The sequence below is a fragment of the Chroicocephalus ridibundus genome, chromosome Z, assembly GCF_963924245.1.
Source record: "Chroicocephalus ridibundus chromosome Z, bChrRid1.1, whole genome shotgun sequence".
NCBI classification, from domain to species: domain Eukaryota; kingdom Metazoa; phylum Chordata; class Aves; order Charadriiformes; family Laridae; genus Chroicocephalus; species Chroicocephalus ridibundus.
In genome coordinates, this window is record NC_086316.1 from 73,178,764 (window position 1) to 73,200,781 (window position 22,018).

The window sequence follows — 22,018 nt, forward strand, 5'->3', positions numbered from 1 at the left end:
TATCTTCCACCTAGACTGCAGCTTTAGGCTGGCAGAAGGAATTAGTCTCAAAGAGATACAAATTTTGCTCATTACTAAAACAAACCTAATTTTATCAGGATTCTAAAAAGTCTCTTTAACATACAGTGATAGAGCAACATATAGCTGCTTTCCAATGCTTTATAATAGCCCCCTACTTCCGAGTGTCACAAATACATTGTGCTCTTTGGTTCCAATATATTTCAGAAGCATTGAGGAACACAGTGCCTGTAGGAACAAATCTCCAGTAATAAATACTGTGTTAATAGGGCCTTACACTTGAAGACTTAAATAATGATGTCACACAGATGAGTTTTCTGTGAGATTCAAATACATGAGTACCTAGGTACTTCTTCCAAGGTCTTATTCTGCGTGTCAGTTAAGAAGACGTGGAAAATGAAGGGAAAAACCCACCCTTTCATATCCAGCTTGCAAAAATTATCTTAATCAAGCTGTACACCTGTGTTCTTAATTTGCTTCCAGTTCTTTTGTCTTCCTATCTTCTCAAGAGTGAATGCACAAAATGCCCTCAGTAGGAGCCTAAACTGTTCGTCGCCAAATGCTCACAATGTGTATTCCTAGTCGATTCAGGCTGAAACATTCATCAGCTGAAACAGCTCAGTAAGCTCCTTTTACTAAGAAAGGTGAAACTCAGTCATGCTGAACACTGTGAATGCGGTGTTTTTCTAAGAGGGTATCTTTTAATCTGAAGACTATGTGTTTGAATTACGCACTATGAACATCAACAACTTTAGTTCATAAATATACACCTGTATGTTCTGAAGCTTACAGAGAGAGACTGTTTGGTCACTCTAGGCCTAACATTAGGTATCCTCTGATACATTAATAATACCATGCAGAATGATGATCATGCCCCAAAAGTTACTACGTTTGAGTTTTAGGAGGAATTTGCCCTAGAGAGAAACATAAGCCTGCTGACTGTTGTAAAACTAAAGCCGTTTGTGAAGAATTACAGTGGATTTTTGTTCACTGAAGTGATCAAAAATTCAGCTTGAAGCCATGCAATTACTGACATTGGAGTGCCTTACCTCTTAGTGTTCCCTGATACAATTTTATGAGACCAAATCACAGCGTGAACACAGTTTTTTGGTAGTTCAACAATTATGCAAGGAAGGTAATGTATTAGTAGTTTAATTTCTAAGTCCAGGAAACCCTGCTTGTATACGAAGCTATTCCCAGATGAACCACGGAGTTCTTTGTGCATAATTTATTATGAAAAGTGGCTGCAGAAAAAATACCTAAAATTCCATGCTGCAGATCACTTTTGTCCATTATAAAATGCTATAAGACAGTGAATCAAAAGTGTCTGCCAAATCAGAAGTGCTGTGCAAAGCCTGTGAAATTGTAATCCAGATTTGAAACTGGCTGCTCTAAATTTTTATGTGCCTGATAAGGCTGTGTGTTCTGTCTTATTCAGGGAGAACTTTAAGTCCTGCCAACCCAGTTTTAAATTCTCGCTTCATAGGGCCTCCTATTATGAGATATCAGTTGATGATGGTCCTTGGGAAAAACAGAAGAGTTCAGGGCTTAATGTGTGTACTGGAACAGGATCAAAAGCATGGTAAGTACATGTTGCGGCTTTGATATAAAATATCGCTTCAGATGAGCTAGATGGACCTATTTTATTTGAACATTTTGTCCATACTGAGACTCTCTTGGGCTGTGGGTGAGTCAGTGCACATCAGTTATGTGCAGGCATTCTCCCTGTCAGTATGGTTCAAAGCGGTCTCGGGTATATGAGAAGAGCAGAGCACCCCTCACTTGTAGGTATGGGGAGAGGAGGTGAAAGGGTGAAGAGCTGAGGCATTGAGACAAAAGTTTACCTTAGGTGTAATTTTAGTGAAAGAGGTTGCATGGCCCATGTGGAGATGAATGGTTGGAGGTGAGGGAAGGAGATTCTGCTCTGACTTGCAGAGCATATTGGAGGATCTCTGAACTACTTGTTGGCTAAAATTAAAATGCTTAGATGAAGTACCTCAGAAAATTTAGAAAAATCTAGGCTCTAAATAGAATGGGAAAACGTACTTGGAAACAGTGTTAAGTTTCTCTGGCACATGTACTGTCCATTCTCCTTCCAAACCTCTTCCCTCTTTCAAATTTAATTGAAAGGGTACAGTCCCTTTGCCAAAATATTCCCCTTAAACAAAGATGGGCATATCTAAGCAGAGCTGTGCTAGCTTAATCAAAGGGGTAAATTCTCTTAACTTCAGTTTAAACAAGCTGCAGTACTGCCTGTAAGTCTAATCAATTTAGTTTTGAGATGAGAGACGCATGTACAGCGTGAGCCTCTTTCATTTGGAAATCTGTCTGTGCTTATGGTTTAAAAGTTTTACAACAGGCCTTGGATTCATGTGGCAGGCTAAGATGAATTAAAAGTGAAGCTTTTCATGAGATTCAAAAATGAATATTCACGCTGTAACCATGGTTATGGGGTTTTACTCTTCATTGTAATTCAGAATTTTGTATTCAGTCAGCATAACTTGGTCCTGGAGGCTGCCAAGGATGAAATTGGCAGACTGCTAGGGGAACTTTCCTAGTGTTTAGTACCTTGGGAATGTACAGTCTTAGTTCAAAGTTGTTCTTATGCGTTTCATTTGCTTATACACTCTGTACTGAGCAATCCCAGAACCAGGGACCAAACTCCAGGATTGCCCATCTCCTTTGCTTTAATCAGTGTGTACTGCTGGACTTCTTTAAACTGAGGCCAAGCCTCAGTGGAGTGAACTTCCTTAGCCTGCGGTTCAGGGCCTCTCCTGGGATCTCAGACCTCCTTGGACTGAGAGGCATTTAAATGTGCAAGTGCTTTCTTCAGCTGCCAAAACTTGCATAAAAGGATATCTAGTTGAGAGGGAGAACAATTTCAAACTGTGTGTCTCAGTTTCTTGCTAGCATCTGCTCAGTCTTGCAGGTAGGCAGTAAGAGAAAGAGCCTTGGACAACCACCCTCAGCATCTCTGTAGTATATTAGATGTATAGTGGATGTCTGTTGCAGTCTTAGGTGTTTTACTGCCACGACGGAAGTGCTGGACTGAGGATTTTAAGCTGTATTGAGACCTGGGCAACTGAGATGTTCTCAGTACTGCTGCACGGGGGCTGTGATTAGTACCTAATCCCTTTTGAGCCTGGGCACAGGAGGGAGACTTTTAGTGGAATTAGACTTGGTTCAGATGGAGGCTTTATGGTGACTTGTCATGCATCCAAATGTGGCAAAAGCAAAAGTGTCTGATCAGACTCTTCCTTTTCTGTTTATATTGATTCTGGTGAGATTCAAGCGCAAACTTTAGGGTACAGACAAAGAGGCATAATACTTGTAAAGAAGCCTTGAGTCCCATAAATGAGAGCTAACAGAAGGAATTAATTAGCAAGAGGTGGACGGAAGGGATAAGAACACACACAATCTGTAGGACTGTTGTGCTTCAGTTTTTTTAATGCAGACTTAAGTAATTATTGGGGTTTAAAGGCAGGAGGGTTATTGATAAGGAGACTACATACTGTGTATCATGCTTATCTTTCCTGAAGGGTTCACTTAATTATTAAGGTTTACAAAACCACAGGTAGACGTCAAACCAAGAGTTAATTTAAAGACCTTTTTTTGGAAGAAACTGATGTCAGCTCACACTTAATAGCATACCATTTTTTTTTTAATTCCTGATGTTGGACATAGTTCTTAATCTGCATGCAAGATTTTTTTATTTTTTTTTTCTCTCAAGTTGTATTGCTTAGCAAACAAGACTTCTACTTCTCTGTCTAGGTCCTATAATATTAACAAGGTAACACATCAAGCTGTTGAAGAGATCCTTAAGATCGGTGAGTGAACAGTGTGGCATTACTGGCCAAGTTTATATAAAGATACACCTTTCTAACTGGGGCTCTATCTCTTGGCTCAACAGCTAAAAAGCATGGAAGTTTGAATATGCCATTGAACATGGAACTAATACAAAAAGGTTAGTGAAAAAGACAAGATTTCTTCAAGGTATCTTAACTTTGACCAGTTCATTTTGTTTGTACCCTTAATACTCAGCACTGCTTTCAGTATTTAGCACTCTTGGAATGTTAGTCTTTCTTACAAACATTATTTAGGCACATGTGGTGAAAAAACTCTGACTTAATATGAAAGCACTTAATTAAACTTTCATATGCATAGGTCTTCAGGAGAATTTCAGTTCTCCTAAGATTAGAGACACTTAATATTTATTCAACTGAAGAGAGCTGTTGAGTGTTTGTCATGCAATAGAACTGAAAGGACTCTTCTGTAAAATTATTTTTTTTGCAGGTGAAGGCTATTAAACATCTGGCAAGGCTCCATTCCCTCTTGGTAGGGAAGCTGCTCTTTTCTGGAGGAATGTGTGTTTCTGAAAATAACTAATTTTCTCTGGAAAAACTAATTGCTGATTTCTCTATTTACAGTAACAAATGATTACAATGAGTCCCTGCTCTACAGTCCAGAGGAACCAAAGATGTTTTTCAGTATTCGGGAACCTATTGTAAACAGAGTTTTCTCAAGTAGCCGTCAGCGTGGCTTCTCTTCAAAGTAAGTGTTAGCTGTAGCAGTCACTGAAGAGTTATTTTATTCTGTGAATTTGTCAAATTAGGAGTAATCCAGGAGTTTCCCCTGAAGTGTTTCAATATCCAGGTTGTGTTTTGAGGGGCTTGAGTATTGTTCTCATAACAACAGGAAGAAAATGTTTCCAAGTTGTATTACGCCTTTTTAATGTTTGATCCATGCACAATCTTACAGAATAAAAGAATCTCACTGTGCCTTGTTTTGGGCATGTCCCTCAGTATGAGACACAGGCATTGACAAACTGTAGTGAATTCAGGAAAGGGCCACTGAGATAATTAGGGGGCCAAAACAGGTGGTGTATCAAGGGGAGCCTCAAGTGGTGCATTTATTTAGCCTGGAGGAGACAAGACTAAGCAGGGTGGATCCAGTTGCCAATCAGCTGCCAATAGATGGTTACAAAGGAGACTGAGTTAAACTCTTTTCAGAGCAAAACGTGAGGCAACAGCCATGATTTTATAGGATGTAAGATCCTGATAAAAATAGGAAAAAAATTTATACAGTAAGAATGGTCAGGCAGTAGAACAGGTTGCCCGGAGATTGTGCTATCGCTGTATTTGGATATGTGCATCCAAGTACCCTGCTAAATTCTTCTCCAAGTATGCTCCCATGTGATTAAGTGTATACTGACCCACACAAAGGAATGTCCAAGAACCAGTCCTATTGTTCAGGTAAGACTTGAGTTTTTTAAGCTATTTTGTGAAAACTTTTTGGTTTGTTTTTTTTTTGCAGAGTCTGTGTCCGTTCCCGTTGTTGGGATGCATGCATGGTTGTAGATGGAGGAACATCTTTTGAGTTCAACGATGGGGCGATAGCTTCAATAATGATCGATGCAGAGGATGCACTGTGCACTGTTCTGCTGGAAGAATGAAGGACCTAGTGTCTTCTGCTGAAACAATTCTGGATCCAGAGAGGGAACTCCTGGGGATAGACAGCACATCACAATGCTGCATTATTTTGGAAGTTGGCCTTTTTGGATGCAAGAGCAATTGGCGGAAGCTTGAGATGCTTTTCATTCCTTTGGGTTGGGGAAACCTTAGTCTGATATTTAAGCTCTTTTTGCGTCTAGTGTAAAAGAACCATATCTGAAGTGTTACCTCTAACTTCAGTGAAAATTTACATTTTAACCTGCAAGGCAAACATGAAAGAACATCTTTTTAAACACAGGTAGATGGGTTCAAGTATTAAGTCAGTAGCATTAAATATTCAGATGTACAGTTTTTTAGTAAGGGTCTGGGACTGATGAAACTAAACACCTTCATGCATATAGTTTTGTAGAAACGTTGACTGTCAATCTAGCAATTTCATGCAAGGATATATAGATTTTGGTAAATCCTGATGTTGATGTAATAGAAATGGAAATACAAACCTTTTTTATGTTTTTCAAAAATTTTACAACTTCGTAGTTTCATACAAATTGTCACAATTTTTTTTTTCTTCCAGTATTTTTTCTACTTTGTAGATTTACATCAGAAGTAAAAGGCTGGTTTAATCACATCTTCAATGAGATAGCTCTTTCCTGTTCTCTTTAGCTAGAGAGGGATGTGAAACCCAAGGGTTTTCTTGAGCCCTTTAACGGCAATATAGAGATTACAGGAAACATGTTGAACTAAGATATACTCCTTCAGTGAATGGGTTAGCTGGCTAGCAGGTGTTCAGTCACAGTAGTGTGTATGTAGGTGGCTACCATTAAGAAAGGTATTTGGCCTTATTAAGTTGAATAGTTTGGAATTTTAGGTTCTGGGTTTCTTTATAATTGAGGAAGAATGAGGTGTCCTGGGTGCTATTAGTTGGAGTACAAGTCAATACCTATACGTCTCCCAGTTTTCCAAGTATGTGTTTTTAGCTTCCCCAGAAAGTCTAAATTTCCAGTCCTATTGGAATTCTACTGATATTTAATTGGCAACAAATTAATTTTAATTTTACATGCCTCTGATCATGTGTTAGATAAGGAAGTTGGTAACAGCAAAAAAGCTCCGATTGTAGAAGAGGAAATGACTTTCTAGATAATATTTTATAAAAACTGTGAACTTTGACTGCCTTTGAAAGTCTGTGCTGATGACTGCATAGATGAGAGGGCAGAATTTGAAAAAATGAAGATTCCTACAGCAGGAACTCTTCTGCTACATGACTTGAAACAAATGTGTTTTGTCCTGTCTACTACAGATCTATTTCCAAAAGTGAGTTTTCCTCAAACTACTTTTGAAAGAAGAGACTTCTGTACCAGATGTTCTCAGGTCTAATGGAAATGTTCTCCACTGTGGCCAATCAGTGTATTTATTGCCAATCACAAATGTAAACTGATCTTTATAAGTGGAGGAAGGGGATAAGGGATTTTTTTCCTTCTACTAGTTAAGTGTTTGTATTCACTCTAAACCAGAATTTAGGGGACGTTGATTTGACCAGACCATTCAGTTCTAGGAAAATGTGATACTGGTGGAGCTTTTTGAATAAGCTATCACTCTGTACATTTCACCTTTTAAGTATGCTGCAGATTGAGTTATTTACGCTATCTTCTTGAGTTATCAGGATTACAGACCAGAGGGGGAAGATCGAAGTATCCAAATACTCTTTCTAAACTTGGCAAGTTCTGGAACTATCGGAGTAAAGCTCTTCATGTCTAAAATAATCTTCAAAATTGCTCTAGAGGTAAAGATGCAAAAGACTAATCTTTCTTTAGAAAGTTGGCTGCACAGGAAGTGGGGTGTTTTAATTATTCTTAATCCATCTGTAACCAGTTAAGGATGGTTTATGTGCCTCTGTCTAGTACACTAGTCAATATGCTGTTAAGATTCAAAAAAACCCAAACAACCCCACAACCCACCGATGCCATTAACACTAATTTATGACTTCCTAGGACTTTACCACTGTGTTAGATCAGAGATTTAGGTATTGAAAGTGTCCTTGAATACCTGCATATACAAATTTACAGCAGAAACCCTGTCCCCTACTCTGTGTGCTGTAATGTTTTAATGGATACTAATTAGTCTGATCAGGGTGCATACCTCTTAAAGATGCCTGTCATTCCTTAATATGAACGCTGAGACTAAAAGGCGATGTTTTCAGGCCCTACAGATGCCAAGTATGATCTGGTTTAGGGCTTAGAGAGAGATTTCACCGTCAAATTCCTAACTTAGCAAAATGGAAACCTGACCTACTCATGAGTGGCCTCTACTGGTTTTGGTTATATTTAATTGCACTTCTGTTGAAGCATTTACTGGTGAATGCTTTATTTACGTAACTAGGGTGATTCAGAGATCTATAATAGATAACAGTAAGCAGCTACCTTTTTTTATTAAAGAATTGTAGAATCCTTTTTAAGGATCCTTTATTACAAAGGATTGCAGTACAGACAACTTACCTGGTAGACAGTATTCTGTGACAGGACCGAGTGTTGGTTTAACACTGATTTAATCTACCTGGACTGGCAGTGAACTCTGCACCTCTTCTACCTGCTGAATCAAATCCATGGTCTTTTCATTTAGTGCCAGTCCACACTGTGTTCTGCTAAACTAGACCTGTCATTCTTTGCTTTTTTAAAAAAAGTGGTGTTTATACATTATGTAATAAAAATTAAATAGATACATGACGTTGTCCTGTGCCACCTTTCAACTTTCAGAAGTGTTTCATGTGCTCAGCTTCTTCTTACTATGCAGTTTGTTTTAAAAACTGGTTTCTAAGCCTTCGTGCTTTAGGTAAAATGCAGAAATGTATCTATATAGCAGTTTTTGGTATGGATTGCTTGGAGCTACCGAATAACCTCAATGAGACCTTACCCAGAAGACTTCCATTGTATCATAACCAGTAGACCTGCAACAGAAATGTTTGTCCTCTCCCAGCACTGAACCTGCTAGTTAAAAAAACCATGTTCAGACTTGCTTTGACAAATTTTTCCTTTTTTTCTTTTTAACCCATGACACAAAGTTGGTGGCAAGTCAGAGAAAGTGTTCTCCCATCCATCAGTCATTTTACACAATATAGCAATTACTTAGATCTTTATTAAATGCAAGAGAAATTGTATGGGGTTACATTGTGCACAGGGAGAAGAATTTACACTAGTGCTGTGCTGCAAAGATTTACTTTCTTTCTTGAAGTAATTTAAGGCATAAACCTAAGGCTGCAAGCTGTGAAGCAGCAGAATATCCAGTATCCTCCAACCTTCCATCCAACATGAGATGGTATGTTGCCCCCTTGTAAGGGGCACAAGCCCTTTAGTGACTCAAGTCGCTTAGAACAGATTAACAAGACAATGCTGTATTTGCTATACTATAGAAGGTCAGGTATCAAATTCTAGTACTCATACAATCTTTCCACAGTAATTAATCTATTCTCTACTACCAGGTATATATTTCTGAACACTTTTCTTCAGATTGAGATGGGAAACACTATGCAACAGCCCTGCAGTATTGCTGTAGGCTAATCTTAAACCATATCCATGAATAAATTCACCACTGGCTTGCTTACTGCAGTCACAGGAACAGCAGCAGCATGTTCATGCACCACACAGGGTCCAAGTTTGACCTTAGGACTTCTCAACTAACACACCTTTTGGAACATTCCAGGCTTATGCACAAGGACCCTGATGATAAACCCAGATCTACATTTTTTTTTTTTAAAGTCATTATCTGTCCCTATCCTGGAGGTTTGTTGGGTTGTCTGGGTGGGTTTTTTTTGGACAGTTACTCAGCTTTTCATAGGACTTTAAAAAAAATTAACAGTAGAGAGTAGTGGTTAGTGTTACAGATACAAGAAGTGAAATATTACAAATATAAGCTATTATAAAAGAGAAATTGATGTTTCTTAATAGCACCAAAGCATCTCTTCCTTTCAGCATTCTTGTGCTGCAGTCCCAGGTTTTGGTCTGAGATCTAGAACCATTTGAGACCTCCTCCTGCATGACTTCTGCCAATTTATCAGTTGCAGTTGAAAGATCTTTCTTACTCTTTAAAGGAATTAAGAGAACAGCTTTAAGAAATTTTATCTGAGATCAGGCTCACAGAAGCTACATTAAAGTTCTGTAATACTTAATCAGAAAACAGCACCACAGCATGAAAAAAATGATAATCAGCATCTACTTTTACAGATGCTTATCCTGAATGGGCTTTTCAGTCTATATTTTGCAAGTAATCAAGAATACTAAAACAGATGTTACTTTGTGGCCTGCAAAAGAAAAACTCCACTGTAGCTCCTTTATAGTGCTTCTTAACTTGTACAGTATTGAGCTGTCTCAGCTGTTTTTCTGTAGACATCCTTCTCCTTCTTACTGTTTTCAGGTTTGGTGAATTCAGACTGAGTCCTCTGTCCCTCTCACAAACAGTGGGTAGCTTCTCATCTTATTATACATCTTGCTCAGTTAAGGATTTGAATAGGTTAAATACCATTATTCGAGTTCTGCAAATTCAAATACAATTCCTTAATAAGCCTTATTAAGATATCTAGCACCTCTACAAGCCATTTCAGGAGCTGAACTCTTCAAGAGCTCCTGGAAGAGCTAACCAAAAGCACCTTTAGAATACCTCAGAGCAACAAAAGCTGCATCAGAACCTGCAACAGTTGCTGCAGGCTGACATTGTTTAATTACAATAATTGTTTCATAATATTTTTTAAAAAGAATTGAAGAAAAAGTCTACAAATGCTTACAGATCATCCAATTTCTAAAGACTTGAAGTAAAAAAAGATATTGTAAAAATATTTCTGAAACTACATTAAGGCATAAGACCAAGTTAGAATGCTTTTTACAGTAACAGTACTATGATTAAAGGTGCTCCAGCACTCTGCTTCTTAAGGAGCTTCACTACACGCAGTGTGTCCATCGCATCCGGTACATTGTACATGATCATAAGTCGCTAGGATTTCTCAGCGTCAGTCTGCATTTGATGCCCCAAATCTCGTGGTTCTTTTTACTGCCAACAGTTGGCCTTGCGATACTTGTAAAGTGTGAACAATTGATCTTCATGTCAGGAAGCGTTTCCTTGAGGAGCTGTAGGGAGCTATCAGTCACTATTCCAAATACCTGAAGAGTCTTTAAAGTTGGAATTTCACCAAGTTCTCTAGAAAGAGAAAAATAGAAAATTAATCATGAACCTGAAAACTTTTTTTTTCCCCCCAGTCTGTACCCAAATTAGATTAACTGCATTTCTACTGATTTTTTAGAAGTAAGGTGACTACTTAAGCTAAATTCCCCTTCCTACTTATAAAAGCACATATTTAATTGAAACCAGTTCCCTATACTAATAATTCAGGAAACCATCTGAATAAATTGCTTCTTGCTGTTCTATCTCACACAGAGTGAAAACAAATTGATTCCTCCCCTTTCATTTCTCTGGACTTAAATGTTTAGCACAAGTGGAAGGAATTGGCCCAGATGAAGTTTCAGGATGTGGCTCAACAAGCCTCTAGGTACTATCAGTCTCCCAATTTGTTGTGACGTTTTTGTTAGCCGCCAGCCCTGGCTTCTTGATTGCTTCAGTCATTTGGCCAGTCATCATGTGAACTGTGTATCTATAAACAAGTATCGGACACAAATCGAAAGGCAGACGCACACAAGCTATCATCATGGCAGCACACGCTGCTACAGAAAAGGTTCTTCAGATACCCATTTTGATAGTCCTGTTCCTCTCACAACCTTTTTGTTGCTCATTTCATGTCATTAGGACTGACATCCTTCCTGAGAGGATTAAAATGGGTAGCTGCTATCCTAATAAAAGGTAGGAAAAAAGCACAAGCAAGTAACTCTAAACTGAGTTTCAATAACTATCAATAACTGATACAGGTGCACACAAAAGCAAAGGAATATAATCAGATTAGCTAGTCAGCAAGTGCTGTCAACTCTGCTAACTTTTCCAAAGGACTACACCTTCCTTGCTGCATAACTGGAAGCCTAATGTTGATGGCGGGACTGGAACCTCCCGATGTACCTCAGTAATGAGTACCAGTAGTATAATGCCATTAAGGGAAGCCATGGTGCATGCACTGAGCAGCAAGTTCCCCGAGTACAGACTGACATCACAGAAAGATTATCTCAAGATACTTTGGTTCCAGTCGGGGTTGTCAAAGGTAGCAAACCTCTAGCAATCTGGTTATTTTATCTCAGTTCCTTATTCCTAATTCCTCATACCACTAAGTTTTTCAAAACAGTATTTGCAATTCTAAACCTAAAAGTTTAGGTAAGTTTAAAGTTTAGAGGCAAGTTTAAAGTAACATCCTCTCTATGAATAGCAAACCAAAGCCATTTAGAGATTACTTACACTAAGGCAGCAGGTGATATCTGGTAACAGCGGCTAAGACACAGATGTTGTAGAAAGATAAGTTGATGAAAATACTGGAAGCACTCAGGCTTCAACATCACGCTGTCACTGTACATGAGAGCACATGAGATACAGGTTTAAGTATAAGGCAGCAGTAATTTTGGCATTTCCAAAGTTCAAGCTGAGAAATTTAATGAATATTAACTTTGTTTTCTACCACTGAAGTTTTTTTTTGCTCAATATGGAAGTAACCCATTTCTAGTGTATGTGTTATAGGCGATGGATTTTGATTTTCACTGAAGAGCAAGTGAAGCAGAAGCTTCTCTGCAGCCAGATATTCTGGAGCCGAACTCATGCCATGAAAACGCAATTACTTTACACATTGAGATTTCAAAGTCTTTTAATTGACTAGGTCAAAACCAACATACACTTTTTTTTTTACAATACAGTTCTATAGCCAAGTAAAAAATTCATATCAGAGCTGAACTAAACCCTCTCTAGGATGCTAGGCTCACAAACTGTATAGAATCATAGAATCATTTAGGTTGGAAAAGACCTGCAAGATCATTGAGTCCCACTGTTAACCTAACACTGCCAGGTCCACCACTAAACCATGTCCCTAAGCACCACATCTACATGTCTTTTAAATACCTCCAGGGATGGTGACTCCGACATTTCCCTGGGCAGCCTGTTCCAATGCTTTACGTCCCTTTTGGTGAAGAAACATCTTTCAGCTCCACCTTGGCACAGAGTAAAATGAAAGCTGTGTATGCAACCTGCAGTATGCATCTAAATGCTTCCTTCCACTCTACCTATCGACTACAATCACTTGTTAGATAACAAATATGTATGTAACATTTATGTTGAGATTACAAAAAAATTCTCAGGTTAGTTACCTGCTCCAGATTAGGTCATGCCAGACAGCAAATCTTTTGTAGAAAGTATTTTCTGGTTGTGCAATCCTACACAATTGTGCATTATTGGTATACTATAACTACACCACAATAGAACTGGCACTCCCCTGAACCATAAGGATTTATGACTCGCTGCACAGGCCTCCTTACCTCAGATCTAAATGGACGAGAAAAGGACATCTTTCCACCAGTGTTTTAACATCTGAAAAGAGGTCACAGAGAGTCAGTCCACGTTTCAGTAACAAGATGAACACGCTTTATACAGCTTACTCACTGCCACATACGTTCATTTATATCTTCTCTACTGTAACCCAGCTTCAACACAACTCTTTGTTAAAAAGATACACACTTAAAACTTACAGTACAGTCTGTGTAGTGAGATACCTTACAGGGACTTTTTTCTTCAACAAAACAAATCCATTTAGTCCAAAGAAGCATCCCTAAAAGACAACTGTGCCAGCAACTTAGCAAGTGAGTAATTCAAGTGTTGTTGCTGTAGAAATCCACTGAGACACAGTAATAGTGAGATGCCTGAAATTCTTACGCGTAGTGGAAAAACTACCAAAAATTTTCCACACATCAAGTACCCTTTCCGAACATCAAGTTCTTTAGGCATCTCCATTTTTACCCATAGAAAGTTCTTTCCTCATGACAGAAAGTTATGGTTTTCCTGATTTAAACTGTAAATTCTTAAGACCATCTTTACATTGTCTGCAAATAGCATAAAATCACCTGTGGCTCAGATATCATGTAAAAGGCCACTATTATTAGCAAGGTACTAATCAACATGCAAGAGGATTTTGGTACTTCATAAATCACGTGCAAAAACTGAAGAAAACAACACCTAAATTATGATGATTAGTGAACTATGCCTTATAAATTGCATTGAAACAGAGTAATTTTACTCATATAAAGTGGTTTCCAAACAGAAGAGCTTTGCACACTGTCTCTAATGGTCAGATCAACAGAAGGTTCAAATTCCTGATTTGGAGGAGATTATGTAGCATGTTTGTTTATGGGTTTTGGGCTCAGATAAAACGAAGACGTGTATTTCCCCACAAGAGAATGCATGCCAAGGTCAGTGTGACATTTAAACAGAAAAAAAACAGATGTCACAGCCTGTGTGTCACCTGCCTGCTTGTCAGCCAATGCCCTATTGTCGCATTTTCTCATTGGAAAAATTAATTTCTCTTTACCACCAAAGCCATTTCACCCTTTATCTATGCTCGTCCATTCTGTTGTGTCCTCTTCCCAAATCTAGATTCCTCTGCACTATTATCCTGCAACCTTACCCAACTTTCCGTCCTAGAACTACTAGCAAGTAAATAGTTAATGATGATTAGTGAGATTATTTGCCTTCCAAATAAACTGGTATCTGAGAACATCATGAGAGGCCGAAACTCAAGTAGCTACTACGATTGTTCTCTTTTGGAAGATGCCTTCAGCAGGCACAATGGCAGAAACCTTAAGAAGGCTCCAAGAACAGTAATCTGGAAGGCTAATTCACAGTGGAAGAGGGGATCCAGTGTATCCTGCTTCCAGAACTTACTACAGAAGTAGGGACTATACCTTTCAGCTGCAGATTAAATCAGCTGACTATTTTTAAGTTCAGAAGACAAATCACCTCACCCCTCACGGCTGAGTCACAAACATAAATAAGATTCTCTGAGAGCGAGAACATCAAGCTATACAGAGCATAAAATCAGTGTTAGTGCATGATCTTTCTATATACACAGCAGATGCCAACCAGAAGAAAATACAAAGCCTGCTGCTTTATCCCATAGTGGAATAAAGGTTTGCCATGCTGCTATTTACCTGTTATTTGTAGATTCTGTCTGTATCCACTTAAATTTAATTTGGTTACTTTTGAAGTAACATGATTGACTGCAGCTTTGACATGGGTGGCTGTGAAGTCACACCAGGACAAGTTCAGCTCCTCCAACCTACACACAAATGAACAGAGTTGTTTGTAAGAAGGACTGAAATACAGTTTGAGTACTGATATTGTCTATTACAGTTGAGTTTTAAGGCAAAAACCTGTAACACACTTACTACCAACTTCCTGTATTCATGACTACAAATTTCACTATAACAATAATTAAGCACTGGAGCAGGTTGCCCAGTGAGGCTGTGGAATCTGTCTTTGGAGATTTTCAAGATCCAACCAGAAAAAGTCCTCATGAATGGAATGATTCAATAATATCTTAGGAAGTTAAATGGTTCTACAGGGACTGCCATGGGGAGACACTCTCTTTTCATCTTGCTTCTGGGATTTGTGACCTGAAGCTGTTACTACTGAACAGATGTTCACATTGAGAGGAAAAAAGGCTATCCATTATTCGTATTGGTCAGATGACCAATTAATCCTAATTAGGATAAAATACTTCATAGTTTTATATAAGCATTGGGCCTTATATATATTGGGCCTAAGATCCGTGACCTTAACTTTCTTTACGTGCTTTATTACCTAGAGCCTATCATCATTCCAGGCTGGGACAAAGTACTTGTTTTGTGTGCAAGTGTGGTAGATGTAACCAGAGGACAAAGACACTGAATAGCACAACTAGAGCTTTTCGCTGGCAATCTCTATGTAAATGAAAAAACAGTTAAATTGTCACCAGCATTCCTCAGATCAGGTTTGCCATCTGCTATTCACTGTGCACAGTACAGACTGCCATTCTCTAAAGAGCTCACGATCCTAGTAATCAGACCAAGCAATATAAAGCATTATAAATCCATGAGAGACAGAGAAAGATTAAGGCTTTGTCTGTCCACTAACTTGCAATTTGATTAAAAACACGCTTTTGCAGAAGCAAAGATTAAGTAGATTGTCCAGCATCTCACAGGAAATCAGCAGGAAGATCAGGATATACACGCCAGCTTGACTGGGGCTCGGTTCAGTGACTTCCTGCCAGCAGACAGTTTAACCACTGCAGCTGTCAATCTGAACACACTGCTTCATTAAGTCAAAGGTTACTGAAGGATTAGTCTATCATGGATAGAAAGGCACAATGTTTTCTGCCATTCATGCTGTACTCTGATTGCAAAGGGAGCTCTGGGACTCCACTTTTCAGTTTCAAAACACACACTTTCACTTTGTGAGGATCACATACTGCTTTCATTATGAAAAGGAAATTTACATGATAATCAAAGGAACATAAATGGCATTTATGCACCAAGACGACTTCCTTTAAGGATGATTAAGGAAACTCATGAAAGACTACTGAAGTACATCTTTGCTATTAAAGAAGAAAATAGCTTGAGGGAAGAAACTATCTAATCATTCAGTTAATAATCCACTGCTAGTCATGTAGAAATAGAAACAGGCTCATAAAAAGATATTACAAACAAGAACAACTGGGATGCAACTAAAAAGGGTCCTTTTTCTCAGGAACAGCAGTAAGCAGGAATAGCAAAAACTATTTTTGACTTACAGAGAACAGCTGCTCAACATCAGCTCCAAGGCTTCTGCAGAAAACCCTGAGCACCCACACAGATTTAATCGCATCAAACTGGGATTCTTAGCAACGCTCCTGTAAACAAAAAATAAAAGTCTGATAAAATTGCAATGTTAGAACATTGCCTGCATTGCCAGAATGTGTGATTATTTTTAAGAGCTAAGATCCTGGGCATGGAATTTTTCGTTAAACAGGCAGCACTGCATCTTCAGTAAACTGACCAACCTAAGAGTCACTCAGTGATCTCAACTCGGTGCATCACGGCACAACTTCAAAGCAATACTTGCCTATTTACCTGGCATTCCTGACAAGTCTGCATATTTATAAACTGATAAGTTTAAAAGGGAACAATTTTCACTCTCTCCTGTTGTATGCCATTAAAGACACACCATGGCTTACTAGTGATGACTATACTCATCCCTTTTCTGAAGTCACCCCTCTGCAAGATGGAGGCTACTCCAGAACAAAACACATATCCAAACAACATCCCCCTAAACACATTTGTTTGCAAGACTAGAGCAGACATGCAGTTGGCAAAACCTGGAAAACCCCTTACACCCAGCATCTACATCTGTACACAAGGGCAACAAAATTCCATCATTAGTGCCTAACTAGTACCCAATTTTCAGATACTTTTTATCTGTTACCAAAAGCCAAACTATACTGGTTTATTTGCGCTCTGTTTAGCCCACCTTCCCCACTGGTATAAAGAAGGCATCAGAAAGCTCAAAGCAGAAAGCAGGACACTCAGAGTCTCTGCCATCTGACCTATGGTCCCTGGCACCTCCACAATCACCTGATGTGATTGAACTTAACTGCATACCCATTTTTGTCTTTCAAGTTTAGCTAAACAACAGTTCATCTGCCTGACAGAATCTAGTTTTCCAGGCACTCAGAATGAAGTTCTACAAAGAAGTGAGAAATAGTGCAGAACAACAATGAGCATCTAGTGGGAGAGCTGCTGAGACCCCTTAAAACAGAAAAGAACCTGTAAGCCAAACACAAAGTTCTCTTGGGAGCACAGAAATGGGAAAATAAAAGTAGCTCTGCTGTACAGCTTGGCTGCAGGAACAGCCAATGGACACATAAACCCTTGGGAGATGAGCAGTATCTCCAGGCTCCTTCTACTCGGGGAATGAAAAAAAAAAAAAAGCCACCAAGAAACACTCTTGCAGAGGTGTGTTTCCTCCTCATCTCATCTCTTGGAGGATAGAAAGGAAAGAGGGAGCTCATCTAGCCTGCCAGCTTACTGTTAGGTGCCTAAAAATGGCCATTTCAAAGGATTCCCACAATGGACAACTCTCAACTGCATTTTTTTCGCTTGTCTGCAAAAAATGACAGCCCCAAACAAAATGTATTTACTGAATATTCCCAGACATGTCACTCACTTGATGATGTCGTCAGAAAGCACTAGTCCCTCCAGGCTGAGGTTCTGCAGCTTTTCACACAGACAAAGAATGCTCTGGAGGTCTGCAACAGACACTGTACAGTTCGACAGATCCATATGTTGAACTCTGAGAGGCCTAAAAGAGGAGAAAGGGAGGTTACTAAAATTCTATTAAAACCTGATCCACAAATTCCCTGTACCATAAATATACTCCATACACTAAAATCATGCAAAGCTTGCAGAAAAGAATTATACTGTTGCATTCAGCTGCACATTGGACATACTACTAAGCCCACTGGGCCTACTGCTAAGCTACCAGCCAGAACTGTGGAACTCTTCAAGGCATTTACAGCATTAGTCTTATGTCCTTGTTTGAGGTAAAACAGAACCAACTTTCTGTTCAGTAATTTTATTTCTTAGCTAGGTGTCTTCTAATTCTCTGAAATTTACAGCACGTTGCGTCTAAAATGGTTCGTTCGGAGTGATAAGACGGTTTGTGCCACGGAATGGTATGCAGAGAGGCTCCTGATTACACTTATTGTCGTAATAACCAAAGTCAGCTAGTTTTGTTATTTGCCCTGTTGGAGGGTCAGAAACAGAAAAGCGTAGAGGGGTCCCCCCTGCGGGGAGGAGCAGACAGGACAGATGACCCAAAACTGACCAACAGGGGTATTCCATCCCATCTGCCCCATGCTCAGTATAAGAGCTGAGGGATCAAAGGGTCAGGTCTCCAATGTCTGAGGAGGACCCTGTCTGTTCATCTGCCTTTGACCCCCATCCGTGTGTCCCTGACTCCAGCTGTGGAATCCAGTTCCCGCCCGTCGCTGAGTTCAGTCTGGGACTTCCCCAGTGCCTGCCGGTGACATCATCCTGGGAGCTTAATATGGTTTTGTATATACTGTATCTATTTTATTATTTCATTTTTATTTTATTATTAATATTCCATTAAAGTAGTTTAGTTTCTTCTAAACTCGTAAATCTCTTTATCTCTCCTCCTTGCCTCTGTGTACAAGAGTTTGTGGGGGCGGGGAGCACCTGTCACCGGCCATTGGCCAAAACCACAACATCTTAACACCTGAAAGTCTATCCTGCTGGGGTTAAATATTTTTTTTTGAACTTCCAATATAAAAATGCTGGAGATGCTGACAATTCTTGGTTCTACAAGATATAAAATGCAAGTGGATGATGGTGCTTGATACTTTCAAAAATCCTATTAACTTGGTTTAAATAACTGACAGGTGAATGCAGATCCTCTTATTTCAACACATGCCTAACCATTTCTCAGCTCTTCCACACTCCAGAGACAGCGCATACGCTACTACTGGTGTAGACCTTAAAACCAAAAATACACAGAGAAACCGTGAATATTTCAGACATGTTTTCAGGATCAAGAGGATGCAGGAAAAGCCTTACTTGCTTGTTTTAAACAACGGATTCCCAATACAAGATCTTGGGCAGCGGAATACAGTAACACCTGCAGGCAGCAACTGTCCAATCACTCCTGGCAGCAGATTTCTACCAGTCAGATCCAGAGTCTGCCAGAGAGATTCATCAAACCTAAGGCACAGAATTTTACTTGTCAGGGAGTTAGAAAGGGTCAGAACTATAAGTACAACTACAGAAAGTTTTCAGTGTCACAAAAGACTGAGAGGAGGCAAAGCTATCTAATAGAATTTACTAATGTTAAAATATGTGAACCATCTTTTGATTATAAATACATATAACCTACATACAGCATAAATTGAATTATACAAGAATAAACAACATGAGATCATTTAACAGTCTATGGAAGCAAAGGTTTTCTTAGTACTAAATGATGAGAAGTAGTACTTACGAAAGACGATGCCATCTCTTGCAAATCTGGGAAACTTTTAGCAAGTCATTTAGGGGCAAATATGCAAAAATTGCCAAAAGCAATTCATCTGGAAGTGCATCCCAAGAAACACCTTTAGGGAAAGAGCAAACATATTCTAGTTAAAGATGGTTCATTTTTGTCTGCTGATCAGATGCCTTGTTTGGCTTGGTTGTTAAAACCACCTCTACAGTCTCTCTCTAGGCTACACACACACCAACCCATTACTTATCCCCCTTTTCAGCTCTTCATTATAGGTGGATGTTATCACCATCTTTGCCTAGGTATGACTGGCAAAGGCAAAGCTTTCCATAACATCAACTTACTATACATATTAAAACAATTTCCCTGAAAAAATTACAAGAGTCTTTATTCACATACTCATTTGGAAACAAAAGCATCTAAGATACTTCCTTTGTATTCTAAGGATTGTACAGTCCTCCTTTTTTTTTTCCCTGCTGAAATCCTTCCTATACGTGTCTTGCTCACAGAAGGGAGCCCAAGGTAAGCTATGTTTTTACATGTTACACAGAGAAAAGCAGGTACTGCAAACTGCTCCTTAAAACACGCACGCTAACTATCATTCCCCAAGAATTATCTGGAAGAATGTGGTGTGATCTCAACTTCTCAGGACTATGCTCCAGAGCTCTGCAAGGTGTTGCCATTCACACAGGAGATTTCTGGGTGGGGGAGCTCAAAAACAGTTGCCTATAACCCAGCACTCCATCTTAATTAAAAGTAGGCTTGTCTGAGGGCATTCCCACCTTTCGTATGACAGCCTAATGTCTGGCAAGAGCTGTTTCTTTATTTTGCATTTAGTAGTCCCTGCACACTGAAAACACATTTTGATATGAGGGAAAGCAACTCAGTACCCTGTAACCCCTTCTTCAAGTGCCCCCGGTTTTCAGGTTACAGCCCTGCTCTTTCCCTAGCACTCCCTTTCCAGGAGCCCAGGAGTCTTACACCCTTTGATGTGTCTTCCCTATAGCTCTCTAGCAGGGTCCCTTGCGTTGCTCACAGTTCAGCTCCAACAGGAGCTCAGATGCTGCCCCTCTGGCATATCTCAGCCTGCAATGGGAGAGATGTGGATCTGCATCCCTTTGGTCTTGAGGACCAAGTATCTTACTTCTTAGATGCTTAAGTTAAAAGAAAAAAAAAAAACACCAAAAAAACCAAAACAAGCCCCACCTTGGGTTTCAAAATTATACTGGGGACGGCAGCGCCAATAGCCCATATTCATCTGCCAGCCACAGCTGTATATTTTGACAAGTCTGGCCCTTCTTGGTATGTGGCAAAACATCACCTGGATGCTTGCAGAGCAAGAGATGCAGTCCAAGACCCAGCTGGGCCAAGGTGCCACCCAAGTCCTAAGCAGCAAGAGCAGACAGACACAGGGACACCCAGTACAAACCCTTGGCACACAGACAGGGGCTGGTGGGGCTTGGCAGAAGCCAACCATGGCTTATGAGGGCCCCAGTTCTGGAGGCAGACACACCGCCTCTGCTTAAAGGCTTACATAAAACAGGACATATCAGCCCAAGCTCGAAAGCCACTAGCTCTAGAAGTGATATTCTGCTTAGAAAGAGCAAAAAAAAAAGCAAAGAATATAGCACTGATGTCTCGCGATGCCCACTCTCCATCTCTACAGAAGGGCAAACAAAACCTAGACCGTGGTGACAGTACCTGACTCTGTCTCTCGAAGCAACCGAGGCCGGCGCACAATGACAAAATCCTTTTCCTTCTCCTTCACCTTCTGTCGTTTCTGAGGAGGACAGGGCGACGACACCAGCAGGTCCTGTGGCGTGTTTTCATTGCCCAGCTTGTCCTTCTTAAGGACAGACACTCCCATACCCGAGAGAATCTCCGAGGTCTTGCTGGATTCCCAGTCCCAGGTGAAACCGGTGGAAACATTGCTGCTGGACGATGGGATCTCTTGGAGGTGTTTCCTACAGAGACAGCAAAACCCGCAGGCTCTGAAGCTTACGGCCAGACTGATACCGAGCGCCAAGATGATCATCCTGGGACGGATGTGGACACATCACCCACAGCCACGCATCCCCACGCGGGGCAGGAACTCGACAGAAACTTGCAAGCAGAAGCCGCGGCCGCAGCGGCGGCCATGTGCTCGCTCCGGCACAACTTACACTAAAAAACCCTCTGGGGAATTAAGGGCACCCTGGATGGAGCGAGGGGGCGAACCGAGGAGGGGGAAACTAGTGGACGAAGACGACGGAGGAGGCAGCGGGAATCCCTCACGCAGGCGGCGCCGTTCCAGGCGCTGAGGTGCGCGGCTGGCGCCCAACGGCCGAACGGCCGTTGGGCGCCAGCCGCGCACCTCAGCGCCTGGGAGGCAGAGAAGCAATCTGGGGGACACCCATCCACCCCCACGCCAGCCATTCTAGGAGGCAACTCTCCCTCGGCGCCGAGCCCGCCCGCCTCTCCCCTACCTGTGCATGGCGACCGCGCCGGCGGGAGCTCCGCGCTCTTCAGCGCCGCGCCGTCCCGCCGACCGGAAGTCGGGGGCGTGGCGCCGCAACGCCTGCCGGGAGTTGTAGTCCGCG

At 40.5% G+C, this 22,018-nt stretch overlaps 2 protein-coding genes across 3 annotated transcripts in view; one reads left to right on the plus strand and one right to left on the minus strand.

The window, feature by feature from the left end:
* The window catches only part of NADK2 (NAD kinase 2, mitochondrial), a 31,177-nt gene extending 22,994 nt beyond the window's left edge, over positions 1–8,183 (plus strand). Inside the window, exons 8-12 of one of the 2 annotated variants that reach the window (XM_063320224.1) lie at positions 1,457–1,600; positions 3,790–3,845; positions 3,929–3,982; positions 4,446–4,569; positions 5,332–8,183. In XM_063320224.1, coding sequence (XP_063176294.1) covers positions 1,457–1,600; positions 3,790–3,845; positions 3,929–3,982; positions 4,446–4,569; positions 5,332–5,470 — 517 coding nt within the window. In that variant the 3' untranslated portion in view covers positions 5,471–8,183. The remainder of the gene's footprint in view (positions 1–1,456; positions 1,601–3,789; positions 3,846–3,928; positions 3,983–4,445; positions 4,570–5,331) is intronic. The other variant, XM_063320225.1, reaches the window with a different exon arrangement.
* Positions 8,184–8,595: 412 nt separating this feature from the next.
* SKP2 (S-phase kinase associated protein 2) lies at positions 8,596–21,966 on the minus strand. The gene is made up of 10 exons (XM_063321026.1): positions 21,905–21,966; positions 21,141–21,403; positions 19,440–19,551; positions 19,019–19,162; positions 17,607–17,741; positions 16,195–16,293; positions 14,576–14,703; positions 12,911–12,962; positions 11,847–11,954; positions 8,596–10,649 (listed from the first exon to the last, which is right to left on the minus strand). The coding sequence occupies exons 1-10, from the start codon at positions 21,910–21,912 to the stop codon at positions 10,436–10,438; spliced, it is 1,263 nt and encodes a 420-aa protein (XP_063177096.1). The 5' UTR covers positions 21,913–21,966; the 3' UTR covers positions 8,596–10,435.
* Between the last annotated feature and the right edge of the window lie 52 nt (positions 21,967–22,018).

Bases quoted from the DNA above. Each gene is read 5' to 3' on its own strand.
- SKP2 (XM_063321026.1), bottom strand. The intron at 19,552-21,140 runs GTACTGTCACCA...CTTTCCCTAAAG, and splicing joins GCTTCGAGAGACAGAGTCAG to GTGTTTCTTGGGATGCACTT. The intron at 11,955-12,910 runs GTAAGGAGGCCT...TCTCATGTACAG, and splicing joins CTCGTCCATTTAGATCTGAG to TGACAGCGTGATGTTGAAGC.